The sequence below is a fragment of the Sinocyclocheilus rhinocerous genome, unplaced genomic scaffold (genome assembly GCF_001515625.1).
Source record: "Sinocyclocheilus rhinocerous isolate Xijiao unplaced genomic scaffold, SAMN03320098_v1.1 scaffold2055, whole genome shotgun sequence".
NCBI classification, from domain to species: domain Eukaryota; kingdom Metazoa; phylum Chordata; class Actinopteri; order Cypriniformes; family Cyprinidae; genus Sinocyclocheilus; species Sinocyclocheilus rhinocerous.
The window spans coordinates 78,593-94,168 of record NW_015624297.1 but is presented as its reverse complement, the minus strand read 5'-3'; the positions used below and the strand labels follow the sequence as shown (position 1 = coordinate 94,168).

At 34.1% G+C, this 15,576-nt stretch overlaps 2 protein-coding genes and 1 pseudogene across 2 annotated transcripts; 2 read left to right on the top strand and 1 right to left on the bottom strand.

Moving 5' to 3' along the window:
* LOC107740356 (NAD-dependent protein deacetylase sirtuin-3, mitochondrial-like) overlaps window positions 1-1,540 on the bottom strand; it is a 12,697-nt pseudogene extending 11,157 nt beyond the window's left edge.
* Window positions 1,541-6,574: 5,034 nt separating this feature from the next.
* On the top strand, window positions 6,575-10,877 carry tmem263 (transmembrane protein 263). Its single transcript, XM_016552520.1, has 3 exons — window positions 6,575-6,654; window positions 8,062-8,132; window positions 9,348-10,877. The coding sequence occupies exons 2-3, from the start codon at window positions 8,069-8,071 to the stop codon at window positions 9,644-9,646; spliced, it is 363 nt and encodes a 120-aa protein (XP_016408006.1). The 5' UTR covers window positions 6,575-6,654; window positions 8,062-8,068; the 3' UTR covers window positions 9,647-10,877.
* Window positions 10,878-12,365: 1,488 nt separating this feature from the next.
* On the top strand, window positions 12,366-15,174 carry LOC107740181 (transmembrane protein 263). The gene is made up of 2 exons (XM_016552528.1): window positions 12,366-12,434; window positions 13,650-15,174. The coding sequence occupies exons 1-2, from the start codon at window positions 12,371-12,373 to the stop codon at window positions 13,946-13,948; spliced, it is 363 nt and encodes a 120-aa protein (XP_016408014.1). The 5' UTR covers window positions 12,366-12,370; the 3' UTR covers window positions 13,949-15,174.
* The last annotated feature ends 402 nt before the right edge of the window (window positions 15,175-15,576 follow it).

Sequence of the window (15,576 nt, the reverse complement as noted above, 5' to 3'; positions counted from 1 at the left end):
CTGCTTGTCTCTGGAACGTCTGTGTCGGCGCGCGTTCTTATTGTTGTCAGACTGAGGAGCCAACTTTCATGTGGATATTATTGTTTTTTTATCAACATTAATATGTTATTTGAAACAGATAAACATAGGCCGACGCGAGTACTTGGATTTGTTTACACACATTTTCAACTAAAAGAAAACCTTGAGATACAAGTAACGTTGTTGTACTCATGGTTGTGTATAATGCCTAATCATAAGCTTGTTCAGAAATGGTGACAAAAACTTGATTATTAAAAAATAACGTCAATAACTTGTTAAACGTCATTTAAATAAACGAATATTCGTTTATGAGCCCAAATATTCAAATACAACTTTTAAAAATGCCCAATCGCCATTTAAATTATATAGCCTATGATTAGATGCAGTGTTATAGTATTTTTATGCTATTAAAGTATTTATTAATATTTTGAATTAGCTTTCAGTATTTTCGTATTTATTACATTTATTACTTTAAAAATATTTCTATTTAGCTTTATTTCAGCTTTTAATACTTAAAACTTTTCAGTTAGTTGCCAAGACATTTAATTTTTTCTATCAAGTTTTTCCCATCGAATATTTATTTTATTACAATTTAAATGAAAGCAATTTTTAATAGTTTTAATTTACAGTAACAACACTGTTTAAATGTAGTCAAAAAACCAAGGATTTTTTTTTTTTTTACACACATTTTCAACTAAAAGAAAACCTTGAGATACAAGTAACGTTGTTGTACTCATGGTTGTGTATAATGCCTAATCATAAGCTTGTTCAGAAATGGTGACAAAAACTTGATTATTAAAAAATAACGTCAATAACTTGTTAAACGTCATTTAAATAAACGAATATTCGTTTATGAGCCCAAATATTCAAATACAACTTTTAAAAATGCCCAATCGCCATTTAAATTATATAGCCTATGATTAGATGCAGTGTTATAGTATTTTTATGCTATTAAAGTATTTATTAATATTTTGAATTAGCTTTCAGTATTTTCGTATTTATTACATTTATTACTTTAAAAATATTTCTATTTAGCTTTATTTCAGCTTTTAATACTTAATACTTTTTTACTGCATACTGCTTTTTTTTCCCCTGAAAAACTCAAGGGATTAACAGCTGAAACATGAAACTCATGCACATTTTTGTTCAAATAATTAATAACGGATATTTTCAGTTTGCATTCATTTTTCCTTTGATAGTTGAAGAGTGAAGGAAAATAATGTTGCCTTGTTTTAAACTAGATTTCATGAAACTATGTTTTAACAATTGCTTATTCTTGCTTGGATAGAGAACTTTTGTAATTGCTGATTGTTTGCTGGAAAGCATAACATAAGGTTGTGGTGTCTCACCGTGCTAATGAGGCCTGCTGTTCACTCACACTCATGAGGCTGAGGTCATCAACCAGGCCTGAATCTGTAGGTTTAGTGTGCTGAGAGTCCTGAGGGTTGATGGAACTGCGAGTCACCCTTGTGACGCTGGGTGGAGCGATCCTTCCGTCCCTACTTGACTTCGACTTGCTCATGTTCACACCTGGAAAGGGACATTTAGTTTTTGCCTTTATTAGTACGTTTTTGATTTCTAGTATACAACTAGATTTTCAGAAGGAAATATCAGTCCTTGAAACACTGCAATAAAGACTCAAGTAAGCTTAGGTTTAGTCCAAAGCTTAAAATAGAAAACATTTTAAGTTGTAATTTCACAATATTACTGTTGTTACTGTATTTTGATCAAATAAATGCAGAATGTACATTTAATTAAAAAAAACTGACCCCCAACTTTTAATTACTACACTTAAATTATTAATACAATATAAATCTAAAATGTATGTTCTGTTGCATTGGGGCACTATCTATACCAGAATAAAAATTAATAAACTTATTAAAATAAATATCCAGTCACAATTCAATATGCAAATATTACAACTCACTTTCAAATTAAAATTTTAAATGTCTTAAAGCTGGGATACAAGACACTTTTTAAAGATCTAAAAAAAACATTACTTATATAATCACAAAGTTAAATAAAAATTATGCAGCAATGTTAAGCAATTTGAGCTGAATTATTTGCAGAAAATGATAAAGAACAGGAATTTTATAATATCTTGTTAACACTGTAGTTATATCTTTAAAATGTGTTCAAATAAAAAGAAACAGTTACACATCTTTTTTTTTGTGTTGGGGGGGGGCGGGTAAAATCAAGATGACATTATTGCTTGTTGCTATTTTTCATATACCTTTCCTATTTAAGTTCAATGCAGCATTTAAGAGTAATTAAAATCAGCAGCAGAGCTCTGCTGTGTCCTGCCTTTGGCTGGCGTAAAACTTCAACGTATTAAAACAGTCAAGCCCCAACAAAGCTAATGGTTGTAATATATTTAATGTGTCCCTCCACTTTGGTTCAACAGCCCACAGCTGTGGCAGCTTTATGGCTCAGGGAAGGGGAACGGGTGGGTGAAAGTGTCCACGACTGACTGTGTGTCAACAAACCCAGCTGGAGGAGAAAGGAGGAGGCCATTTAGACCAAAAAAGGAGAGCGAATAGAGATAGATGATGCAGAGGTAGAATCCAATAAAGAGTTTGTGGGAAGCAAGAGGCGAGGAAGATGTCTGGAGCCGTGAGAGGCCATTTCTCAAGCCTTTGACGTCTAAGGATGAATGACGGACAACAACCGAGACAGAGATGGAGGGAAAGAGAATAAAAGGTGAGAGGAGTGGACACAAGGAGATACATCCAATAAAACAAGGCCTGCGTCACAGCATACAAATGTGATAAGAGGGGCTTTTCAACGACGCACCTTATCACAGCCCAAAGGGGCACAGTTATCACACTCACAATGATAATGGGTCAGTGTGTGGAGTGATAACACAACTACCAGAGTCTGCAGAATGCAGACTAGCTTGAACAAAATCTGGCAACCTGCAAACCAAAACACACTATAACCGGCTATAACTCAATTCAACTCACCGGTGTCTTAGACAAAACGAGCTGCAGATGAAACTGATTTAGGAATTTGTTGGCTGTTTAATCTTTTTAAGCGCATAGTCTTTATGAGATTCCCCCCCTCTCACCTCCACTGCTGTAATGGCTACTCCCACAGAACTATTAAAAACTACAGGGGATGGGAGGTCACTGCTTTTGTCTCCCTGCTAACCACAGAGACACTGCTGCGCACATCCAATATTTCACAGCTGAGCTTATTAAGACTCGCACAAACAGCATGGAGAAGTCTACAGTACAAGGTGTTTCTTTGTTCTGTCACAATCAGGGACTCTAAATGCATGAAAACTTAAGTGTGAATCCTGGGGGAAACCGCAAGCTCCAGAAAGGGTGAATTTCAGGAGGCACATTTCTTTCATCACATTCAATTAAATTCATATTGCAGTGCAGTAAATATGTCACAAACTAATACCAATAACTATCAGCACACTGTCTAGGCAGTTTAATGTTATTAAATGCTGCCACTCATTGGCCAAAGTACAGCTAAATGAGGGAAGAGGGTATAATATTGGAAGCTTTATGACCCCAATTCATAAAATACTTGTGAATTTAAACATTTGGAATAACTTAGGGGATCATTAAATCATCAGCAAAAGTACTTGATACAGTTACCACTATGATTCAATGAGTTCATTCAGTGAAGGATTCATTAGACTGACTGATTCAAACCCATAACTTGAGGTGGTTCTTTTTAATAAGTCATACAAAAACACCCTCATGCAAATCATTTATGCAATTCTTTCATCACATTCAATTAAATTCATATTGCAGTGCAGTAAATATGTCACAAACTAATACCAATAACTATCAGCACTGAAATGAGGGAACAGGGTATAATATTGGAACCAAGCTTTATGACCCCAATTCATTAAATACTTGTGAATTTAAACATTTGGAATGAGTTAGGGAACAAAAATTTATTCAAAGCAAATGCTAGTGATATCACTAAAATAATACAGGCAGAAATCACTCAATTGCTTATTGGGTGTTTCTTCAAATATAGCAACACAACTAGGGCCACTTTTCACACAAATATTTTGTTTGTCTTTTAAGCTACTTTTTAAATTATGAATTTCACATTTTGTAACACTCCAAAGAGAAAGGAAAAAATGAAATCGCATCATATGTCCCCTTTAAGTCTACAACCAGAGATAAGGGCAAAAAAAAAAAAAATCTGTAGGCTACATTAGATGGATTCAAAAAGTAACATACACACACACAAACAAAAGTTTCCAGAAGATAGACTTACCACAGCTGGGTTGATTTGGATGTAATTAAAAACATTTTGTGTGTATATATATAGATTACACGCACGCGCACACACACACACACACACACACACACAAACTGTTTTAATTACATCAAAATCAACCAAGCTGTGGTGTGAAAGTGCCCTTGGTTGACGAAATACCAAATTGTTAATGTACAGGGACAATCACTTAAGCAAACGCCTTAAAGTCTGATGTGTTTTCAATAGAAACAAATAATAGGTTAATAATAATAATAATAATATGGTGCATTACTAATACATAAGCAGAACATCGCTCCAGGGTGCGTTCTTTATGTCGTAATAATAACCCATGTCCCTTTGTTACGCAATAATCTGCACATTCATACATTATGTGATGAGTTGCAAGTGAACATTATATTTGATTCTCTGGCTACAATGCAGCCAATGAGGAACTGCATTAAATACATGACCTCGCATCAAAACCGTATTCTCCAAAGGGAGAATATCTGATGTTGGTTAATAACTTGGAATAAGCTTCTCAAAGGTGAAATGCATCTAGCAAATGGAGCATAAAACTAAGTAATTAGTTACTTGCCTCTGTATTTGTTTACCCGACTGAGGAAGGAGGGAAAACCGTCAAAACGAACAGCAACGAATCGATGACGTCCCTCGCGACAAAATAACAGACCGGGAATGACATATATATATATATATCAGCGTGACATCTACTGCGAAATGGATGTCATATTTGCATCTGTACAAGTTGCCTACACCGTTCCCGTAAAACATTACAAGCTACGTGACAATGCCGGAAACACGTCATTTTATGAATAAGAGCGGCAAAACACCCGTTACAGCTGCTGCAGATCAACAGCCAATAGGAAATGCTAGCTTAATTTATATTAATAATTACAACACCTCTTAACATGCAATCCACAGTTTACTGTAGTTACTGTACTTGAACTAATTAGGCCTAAACACAGTTTATGTCTCCATACTGAAGAGGACAGGGCAGGATATGTGTAAAACATATAACAGCTTTTGCTTTACACAGTGGGGCAAATTTCAGATTTAAGTATTGACTTTCTTTTCAATTAATGAGTAAATTGGCCACAGCCCACAGGATGTTGAATTGGATTGATATGAAGTGGAATTTACAGAACTGCAAATCAAGAAATTCAACAGTCACACTACAGATTAATTGCAACAACCAGCAATCCAATGGTTTTATATTGAAGACTTTTGGGTAAATTAGAGCATGTGTTTTTCACAACATAAAATATACACATGTGGAATTTCAAATATCGATTATTAAGTAAGGAAATGTTGAGGACTTAGCCTATCAGTTACACAATTTTTAGTTATACAACGTTGTCTTGGACAAGAGTTGTTATTCTGAAATATTTCACTGTTGTGATTAATTGTGTTGTGATTAATTAATAATGTCATAATATTTTCAGAAATACCATGCTGTGTGTATGATAAAAATAAACATGTCTACGGGTAACTGAAAATGAAATGATTTTTGAAAACTACAATTTAAAGCAGTGACATTAATTTCTTTGAATTTCATTCCATTTTCCCTAAATTAAAATAGGAATTGCAATTCTACACCATGTTCAAACTGAATTAATTCAATTCAGAATGGCACACAGCCATGTTGTTAACAATCATTTAATGCTTCATGAATCACCTACACTAAGAAAAAAAATCGACTGGTAAAAGCTACTGGAATATTCTGCCAGGACATTTTTCGTTAAGTGCATTTTCTTTAACCCTAAAATACAACACAATGCAAGTTGCAATGTCAAAATACGCGTAAAACACAGGAAAAATCAACATGGACAATTCCTTATTAACACAGTAGGCCTACATTAGGCCCTATTTTTATTGACATTGCTTACAGTATATTTTACATGGAACTGAAGTCATGTTTAGTTATCAACTGTCACTTTGCACTTGATCTGTGCTGTCTATCCTCAGAGGTTTTGTCTCAAAGAGACAAGTTAGTTGATCCATGTCCATTATCAGGCCCCAGTCAATAAAAAAACCAAAGAACTCGGGTGGATAGAGCACAGATACAGCCTTCATCATACTCCACACACAAATGGAATGGCAGAGTATAGTGAAGTCATTTCACACACAGAGCGGTAAGAACTAGAAACGTCACTTCCTCTCCTATGTGGCCACATTGGTACGTGGTTAAAAACAGCTAGGACGCCACGTACACATTATGCAAAGATAGGTCTTTTTAAGAAAAGTTTTTCAGGTCGCAGATCCATCGTCATTTCAGCGTGTGTCTTTCTAAATCGCCGAAGGGAGCAGCATATTTTTCCTTTGAAACAAGGGGTGGAGACAGAAGTTTACAACTTGATCTGCAGAAGTTTAGAGAAGCAAACTTGTTACACAGTAAGTAGCCTACATACACGACAGCTGGCAAAGTTTTCCTCTTGCATGTTTTTCGGGGAGTTGTTGATATTTGTAGTAGTTATATTATGGGATGCAAAGAGCTTTATTGAGACCATAGCTGTCTAATGCATCTCTTACCTAACGTCATGTAACTGTCGTTTAATGAGCTGCCGCCCTGTTTTCATGTAATTGTCTTCAAAGCTGGATCTACTTCTGGCAGGTTAGTAGTAAGTAAGTTTTCTCCGATTGGTAAATATGTTTTCTTCGTAAAGGTGACTGCATAAGGTGACTATCAAGGTGACTTTCTCACCTAACGCGTATATGTAGTATGAAATAGTAATAGTAGTTAATTTAAGCGCAGATGATTATTATTTATTTCCATGGAAAGAAAATACTTTTCACACAAGTGCCACGTCAGATTCAAAAACGGCAAATGTTTATAACGATGTTCGATTCATAAATGAATCATTTTGAGTCGTTTTAATGAATCGTTTAAAACTGTTCACAAACGGATTGAACGATTCCCGAATCCGTCGTTCTCGAGCTAACAATTCCCTCAACCGTCTTTCACATATGTGCGAAATAGTAGTATAGAAAGTAGTAGAAATATTACAAATAAACGCACTGGACATGTTTATTTTTGTTTTACATATAGTTTATTTAATAAATGTAGTTAAGTAGTTTTTTGTAGTTTTTGTTTTCTTCTTTTGAACCGGATCTTTTAAATGTTAAAGAATCGATTCAATAACATGAGTCTGACCACCTTTTACTAAAGTTCGCTTTAGGACAAACTTGATATTAATGATGCACTTGTTTGTTACTTCATAAAGTTGACTCGAGACCCTCATTCAATGATTACGTGTAACTGTACACGTACAGGTATATATGCTCAATGAGCTCTATTTTATCTTTATTGTCCTTATTAAATGTCCCTTTAGGTATGACTCCAGGATGATAAATTAAATTGGAATATTGCATCACAGTATTTCATATTGCATCTGCTGTATGTTAATATTTATTTATGATTTCTTAATTTCACTCAAATAAAGATTTATAATTTAAGTGTAATAGTCATTTCGTCCAAATTGTTGCTTCAAACCATTTATGAACTTTGGTATGGAAGATCTTATATGCAATAATTTTATTTGTCCTTAAATGGTCCAGTCTACCTGTTCGCAATGTTGACCGGGTGTTGCAGGTTTCTTTTGTTTACGGAGTAAACTGGTCTGCCTTGTTCTATTAATGCTTGTTGGGTTGAAGGCCATTTTTAGTCCCAACCTTTCACCTTATGTTTTGTCTTCTCCTGCCCCATTTCTTGATTCTTGGAAAACAAATAAAAATTCATTCTGTGGAAAATGAAGGAGGGTATTCTAACCGCCACATCTTGTTTGTATTTTTTTTATGTAGAGTTAAAATGAGTGAAACCAATCAGCAACGGGATGAGTTGCCTGCATACTTGAAGGATGATCCTCCAACAGGTAGGCCTACTGCAATTAATGCTGACATTTCATTGTGAAAGTGACTTGCAACAGTTATTCCTTTTTACAACAATCAAGCTTTTTATCTTAGCACAGTCATGCCAAATGGATCATTTTATACAGCTGTCCTTAGTCTTCATGCAAGAGAATGATAACACTCTGTGCCACATAGTGGTGCTCTTGCACAATCCAAGACTGACGCTAGGCCACTGCTCTACTTTTTTCAGTCTTAATTATCAAACTTACTAGATTTGGCTATAAAATTGTAAATGTGGTTATAGTAGTAGGTCTTAGTATATCTGGTTGTAAAATTGTTCCCCAAAAAGTGTTTAGACCCTTAAAGATGTATGACTGGCATGGATGTAGATGACAATTTCAAATCAAGTGGCAGTTATTTTAAAGCAAAAATGACACAAGCACACTTTTCAAGATAAAATTTTCACTCAATACTGTAATTTTGAATTATATCCACAAATAAATAAAACAAATAGAGTAAATCATTCATTTTGTTTATAGAATTCTATTGTCAGATACTCTTTGTTCTACTCATTGAAAGTGAAACCTTTAAAGTATGACTAAATTAAATAGTAATTCATTTTAATTACTAATTAAATGTGGCTAGTATTTCTAATAGTGTGAAGATCTTTGCCAAATCATTTTTTCTTTTATTAATTGAAAGTGAACACTTTAATTGAAGTATGAAAATAATTAATCTAATTAATAATTACTTTAAATTAAAATGTGGTTATTATTTTTAATTGTATAGAGTTCTTCACCTAATACATTTTTATTTTATTTCAATTTAAAGCAAAATATTTAATTGATGTATAAAATTAAATAATAATTATTTTTGATTGCAAGGTTCTTCACTTCATACATTTTTGTTTTATTTTGTTTTATTAATTGAAAGTGAACGCTTTCACTGAACTATGAAATTAATCTAATTAAGAATTACTTTTAATTCAAATATGGCTAGCATTTTTAATTGTATAAAGTTCATCTAATACATTTTTTTAATTGTATTTAATGAAAGCAAAAACTTTAAGTATTAAATTAAATAATAATTACTTTTAAAATATGGCTATCATTTTTAATTGTATAGAGTTCTTCACCTTTATTTTATTTTAATTTTATTTCATTTTAGACAGCTGCTCCATTATCTTATCTTATCTGTTTAACATTTTCAATATTAACATTTCATTTTATATCCTGTAGATACCAACAAAGACCATCCTCAACCCCAGCCTGGCATGTTCTCCAGGGTGGCCGGTGGTCTGTTCAGTGTCACGAAGGGAGCCGTTGGGGCCACAGTGGGTGGAGTCGCCTGGGTTGGAGGGAAAAGCCTTGATCTCACGAAAACTGCTGTTACCTCAGTTGCAGCTGTTCCAGCGATGGGAGTGGGGCTTGTGAAGGGCAGTGTGTCTGCCGTGGCTGGTGGCGTGACCGCCGTCGGCGCCGCCGTCGCCAGTAAAGTTCCCATTGGTGGAGGCAAGAAGAAGGACAAGTCTGATTGAATCACGTGCCTCGAAGGTACTTTTGTCAGAGGCGTCTGCATCATGTCTTCTTAGACTCCAGAGCGAGTTGATTGTGGAGATCATGCTTGTGTTAAGAACATATTTGGACCTTATCCGTCTGCCTGACCGGACCAACAAGACGACATTCGCAAGCTGGGTGGCCTTCATCTGCTCCACGCAAGAACCTTTGTTTTTGCATTCTATTGGAATATGACATTAAGTCAAATTGTTTATGTATGAAGTATTAAATATCTGACTAGAGTTGGATACTTGGACCTCTAAATGTTCCGTTTATGCTTTACTGAGCACACAAACACACACACACTTGTGCCTGACTGTACACACAAAGAATCACATGTTTTAAACACACCTTACAGTTGAATTGCTCCAAGCCGGTTGTAGGGATGAAGATCAATCAGGTGTCCCTTTAGGTGCTGTGGGGGGAAATCTCAGACTGTGCGGTGCTGATGGTGGTGCTCCATCCATCTGATTGATTGTTTGTGAGATTACTTACTTTGTGCCTCTGGGGTCCATGCTGAACTCCAGCGATCGCTCTCTATGTCCCCCTGAAAAACAAAGAAACCACAAGCCCACAAACACAAGCGCACACACACACACACACACACACACACACACACATATACTCGCACATTAAGGGCTGGTGTGTTTAGATTTTGCCAAACAACTCCAAAATTACAATTGTGAGCCATAAATCTGAATGCTGATAGTACTGCATTTGTTGTTTTTTGTTTGTTTTAGGGAAACGTGCATGACAATCTCCATCAAAACACAAGTCTTTCTGTTTTGATGACTGTAGCTGTATTCCAATACCCAGTTACATTTTCTTTTTTCTTTTCTGCAAGTCATTCTATCTGTCCTTTTGCTTCTTTGTTCCGTTTGCTCTTTTAAATCTTTAATGTGAATTGTTTTGTTTTATGGGCCAACGAAGAACCACATAAGGTGGCAAAGTATAATACAGTATTTTCTTCTGTCAAATATTTGTGTTTCCTTTACCAAAGATTAAGTTTGGAAAAAGAGTTCAGTGTATTTGAGGATTGTTTTGTTTTTGTTAATGTTGATATGCAGTATACTTTATGGTATTCAGTGTACTCTCTCTTTTTAGATAGATTGTTATCAAATATATATTAATGTGTTTTTTTGATTTGAGACCATCCATATTTCAATGCATTAATGTGAATTCAAAGGACCTAAATAAAGAGACATCACAGTTGCTTCCAATGTTAACTCTTGTGGAAGGTACAGTAGCTGAATTTGCACAAAATGGCCAAATGTAATTTAAGGTCCAGTCACAACAAGGATGATTAAAAAGTTTAAAAAAAATCACTTTAACTTGAAGACAATAGTGAGTCCACATCATTTGTACTACTATAATAACATTGACAAAGCAACAATATCGTTGAACTCACTTTCCAACTGTTGTGAGCCATAAATCTGAATGCTGATAGTACTGCATTTGTTGTTTTTTGTTTGTTTTAGGGAAACGTGCATGACAATCTCCATCAAAACACAAGTCTTTCTGTTTTGATGACTGTAGCTGTATTCCAATACCCAGTTACATTTTCTTTTTTCTTTTCTGCAAGTCATTCTATCTGTCCTTTTGCTTCTTTGTTCCGTTTGCTCTTTTAAATCTTTAATGTGAATTGTTTTGTTTTATGGGCCAACGAAGAACCACATAAGGTGGCAAAGTATAATACAGTATTTTCTTCTGTCAAATATTTGTGTTTCCTTTACCAAAGATTAAGTTTGGAAAAAGAGTTCAGTGTATTTGAGGATTGTTTTGTTTTTGTTAATGTTGATATGCAGTATACTTTATGGTATTCAGTGTACTCTCTCTTTTTAGATAGATTGTTATCAAATATATATTAATGTGTTTTTTTGATTTGAGACCATCCATATTTCAATGCATTAATGTGAATTCAAAGGACCTAAATAAAGAGACATCACAGTTGCTTCCAATGTTAACTCTTGTGGAAGGTACAGTAGCTGAATTTGAACAAAATGCACAAAATGGCCAAATGTAATTTAAGGTCCAGTCACAACAAGGATGATTAAAAAGTTAAAAAAAAATCACTTTAACTTGAAGACAATAGTGAGTCCACATCATTTGTACTACTATAATAACATTGACAAAGCAACAATATCGTTGAAAACACTTTCCAACTGGTGTTTTTATTGTTAACTAAAAAGTCATTTTCTTAAATACAGCTGAAACATAAATATTAGATGAAAAACTTGGCAAGGAATTGATAAAAATACCTAATTGAGCCGCTAATTGAGATAAGATTAAGTTTAATTAATAAATGTGCTAAAATTAAAAAGCTAAAAATAAATTAAAGATAAATATATTAAAATGTAAATTAAAATGAAAAGTGAAAATATAAGAAATAAAAGCTAATTCTAAATAATAATAGTATTAATAAATACTATAATGGTAAATAAAAATGCAATGACACTGACAGCCAATCAAAATCCTTCCTTCTTTAAGGCATGCACTGAAATTATGTTCACAGACCATAACTAAAGTGTGCTCTTAGAATAAACAACATTGTCGTCTGCTGGAGTGGATACTTATATAGTTATCATTATCGTTAGAATTTCATCATTTCATTCTTAGTGTAAATGGGCCTTTAATCTAGTCTGGAAAATGAAGGAGGGTATTCTAACCGCCACATCTTGTTTGTATTTTTTTTATGTAGAGTTAAAATGAGTGAAACCAATCAGCAACGGGATGAGTTGCCTGCATACTTGAAGGATGATCCTCCAACAGGTAGGCCTACTGCAATTAATGCTGACATTTCATTGTGAAAGTGACTTGCAACAGTTATTCCTTTTTACAACAATCAAGCTTTTTATCTTAGCACAGTCATGCCAAATGGATCATTTTATACAGCTGTCCTTAGTCTTCATGCAAGAGAATGATAACACTCTGTGCCACATAGTGGTGCTCTTGCACAATCCAAGACTGACGCTAGGCCACTGCTCTACTTTTTTCAGTCTTAATTATCAAACTTACTAGATTTGGCTATAAAATTGTAAATGTGGTTATAGTAGTAGGTCTTAGTATATCTGGTTGTAAAATTGTTCCCCAAAAAGTGTTTAGACCCTTAAAGATGTATGACTGGCATGGATGTAGATGACAATTTCAAATCAAGTGGCAGTTATTTTAAAGCAAAAATGACACAAGCACACTTTTCAAGATAAAATTTTCACTCAATACTGTAATTTTGAATTATATCCACAAATAAATAAAACAAATAGAGTAAATCATTCATTTTGTTTATAGAATTCTATTGTCAGATACTCTTTGTTCTACTCATTGAAAGTGAAACCTTTAAAGTATGACTAAATTAAATAGTAATTCATTTTAATTACTAATTAAATGTGGCTAGTATTTCTAATAGTGTGAAGATCTTTGCCAAATCATTTTTTATTTTATTAATTGAAAGTGAACACTTTAATTGAAGTATGAAAATAATTAATCTAATTAATAATTACTTTTAATTAAAATGTGGTTATTATTTTTAATTGTATAGAGTTCTTCACCTAATACATTTTTATTTTATTTCAATTTAAAGCAAAATATTTAATTGATGTATAAAATTAAATAATAATTATTTTTGATTGCAAGGTTCTTCACTTCATACATTTTTGTTTTATTTTGTTTTATTAATTGAAAGTGAACGCTTTCACTGAACTATGAAATTAATCTAATTAAGAATTACTTTTAATTCAAATATGGCTAGCATTTTTAATTGTATAAAGTTCATCTAATACATTTTTTTAATTGTATTTAATGAAAGCAAAAACTTTAAGTATTAAATTAAATAATAATTACTTTTAAAATATGGCTATCATTTTTAATTGTATAGAGTTCTTCACCTTTATTTTATTTTAATTTTATTTCATTTTAGACAGCTGCTCCATTATCTTATCTTATCTGTTTAACATTTTCAATATTAACATTTCATTTTATATCCTGTAGATACCAACAAAGACCATCCTCAACCCCAGCCTGGCATGTTCTCCAGGGTGGCCGGTGGTCTGTTCAGTGTCACGAAGGGAGCCGTTGGGGCCACAGTGGGTGGAGTCGCCTGGGTTGGAGGGAAAAGCCTTGATCTCACGAAAACTGCTGTTACCTCAGTTGCAGCTGTTCCAGCGATGGGAGTGGGGCTTGTGAAGGGCAGTGTGTCTGCCGTGGCTGGTGGCGTGACCGCCGTCGGCGCCGCCGTCGCCAGTAAAGTTCCCATTGGTGGAGGCAAGAAGAAGGACAAGTCTGATTGAATCACGTGCCTCGAAGGTACTTTTGTCAGAGGCGTCTGCATCATGTCTTCTTAGACTCCAGAGCGAGTTGATTGTGGAGATCATGCTTGTGTTAAGAACATATTTGGACCTTATCCGTCTGCCTGACCGGACCAACAAGACGACATTCGCAAGCTGGGTGGCCTTCATCTGCTCCACGCAAGAACCTTTGTTTTTGTGTTCTATAGGAATATGACATTAAGTGTGTTTTGTATACAGAGTCAAACTGTTCATGTATGAAGTATTAAATATCTGACCAGAGGTGGATACGTGGACCTCTAAATGTTCCGTTTATGCTTTACTGAGCACACAAAGACACACACACTTGTGCCTGACTGTACACACAAAGAATCACATGTTTTAAACACACCTTACAGTTGAATTGCTCCAAGCCGGTTGTAGGGATGAAGATCAATCAGGTGTCCCTTTAGGTGCTGTGGGGGGAAATCTCAGACTGTGCGGTGCTGATGGTGGTGCTCCATCCATCTGATTGATTGTTTGTGAGATTACTTACTTTGTGCCTCTGGATTCCATGCTGAACTCCAGCGATCGCTCTCTGTGTCCCCCTGAAAAACAGAGAAACCACAAACCCACACACATAAATAAATAAATATATATTAGTCCCACGTTAAGGGCTTGTGTGTTTAGATTTTGCCAAACAACTCCAAAATTACAATTGTGAGCCATAAATCTGAATGCTGATAGTACTGCATTTGTTGTTTTTTGTTTGTTTTAGGGAAACGTGCATGACAATCTCCATCAAAACACAAGTCTTTCTGTTTTGATGACTGTAGCTGTATTCCAATACCCAGTTACATTTTCTTTTTTCTTTTCTGCAAGTCATTCTATCTGTCCTTTTGCTTCTTTGTTCCGTTTGCTCTTTTAAATCTTTAATGTGAATTGTTTTGTTTTATGGGCCAACGAAGAACCACATAAGGTGGCAAAGTATAATACAGTATTTTCTTCTGTCAAATATTTGTGTTTCCTTTACCAAAGATTAAGTTTGGAAAAAGAGTTCAGTGTATTTGAGGATTGTTTTGTTTTTGTTAATGTTGATATGCAGTATACTTTATGGTATTCAGTGTACTCTCTCTTTTTAGATAGATTGTTATCAAATATATATTAATGTGTTTTTTTGATTTGAGACCATCCATATTTCAATGCATTAATGTGAATTCAAAGGACCTAAATAAAGAGACATCACAGTTGCTTCCAATGTTAACTCTTGTGGAAGGTACAGTAGCTGAATTTGAACAAAATGCACAAAATGGCCAAATGTAATTTAAGGTCCAGTCACAACAAGGATGATTAAAAAGTTTAAAAAAAATCACTTTAACTTGAAGACAATAGTGAGTCCACATCATTTGTACTACTATAATAACATTGACAAAGCAACAATATCGTTGAAAACACTTTCCAACTGGTGTTTTTATTGTTAACTAAAAAGTCATTTTCTTAAATACAGCTGAAACATAAATATTAGATGAAAAACTTGGCAAGGAATTGATAAAAATACCTAATTGAGCCGCTAATTGAGATAAGATTAAGTTTAATTAATAAATGTGCTAAAATTAAAAAGCTAAAAATAAATTAAAGATAAATATATTAAA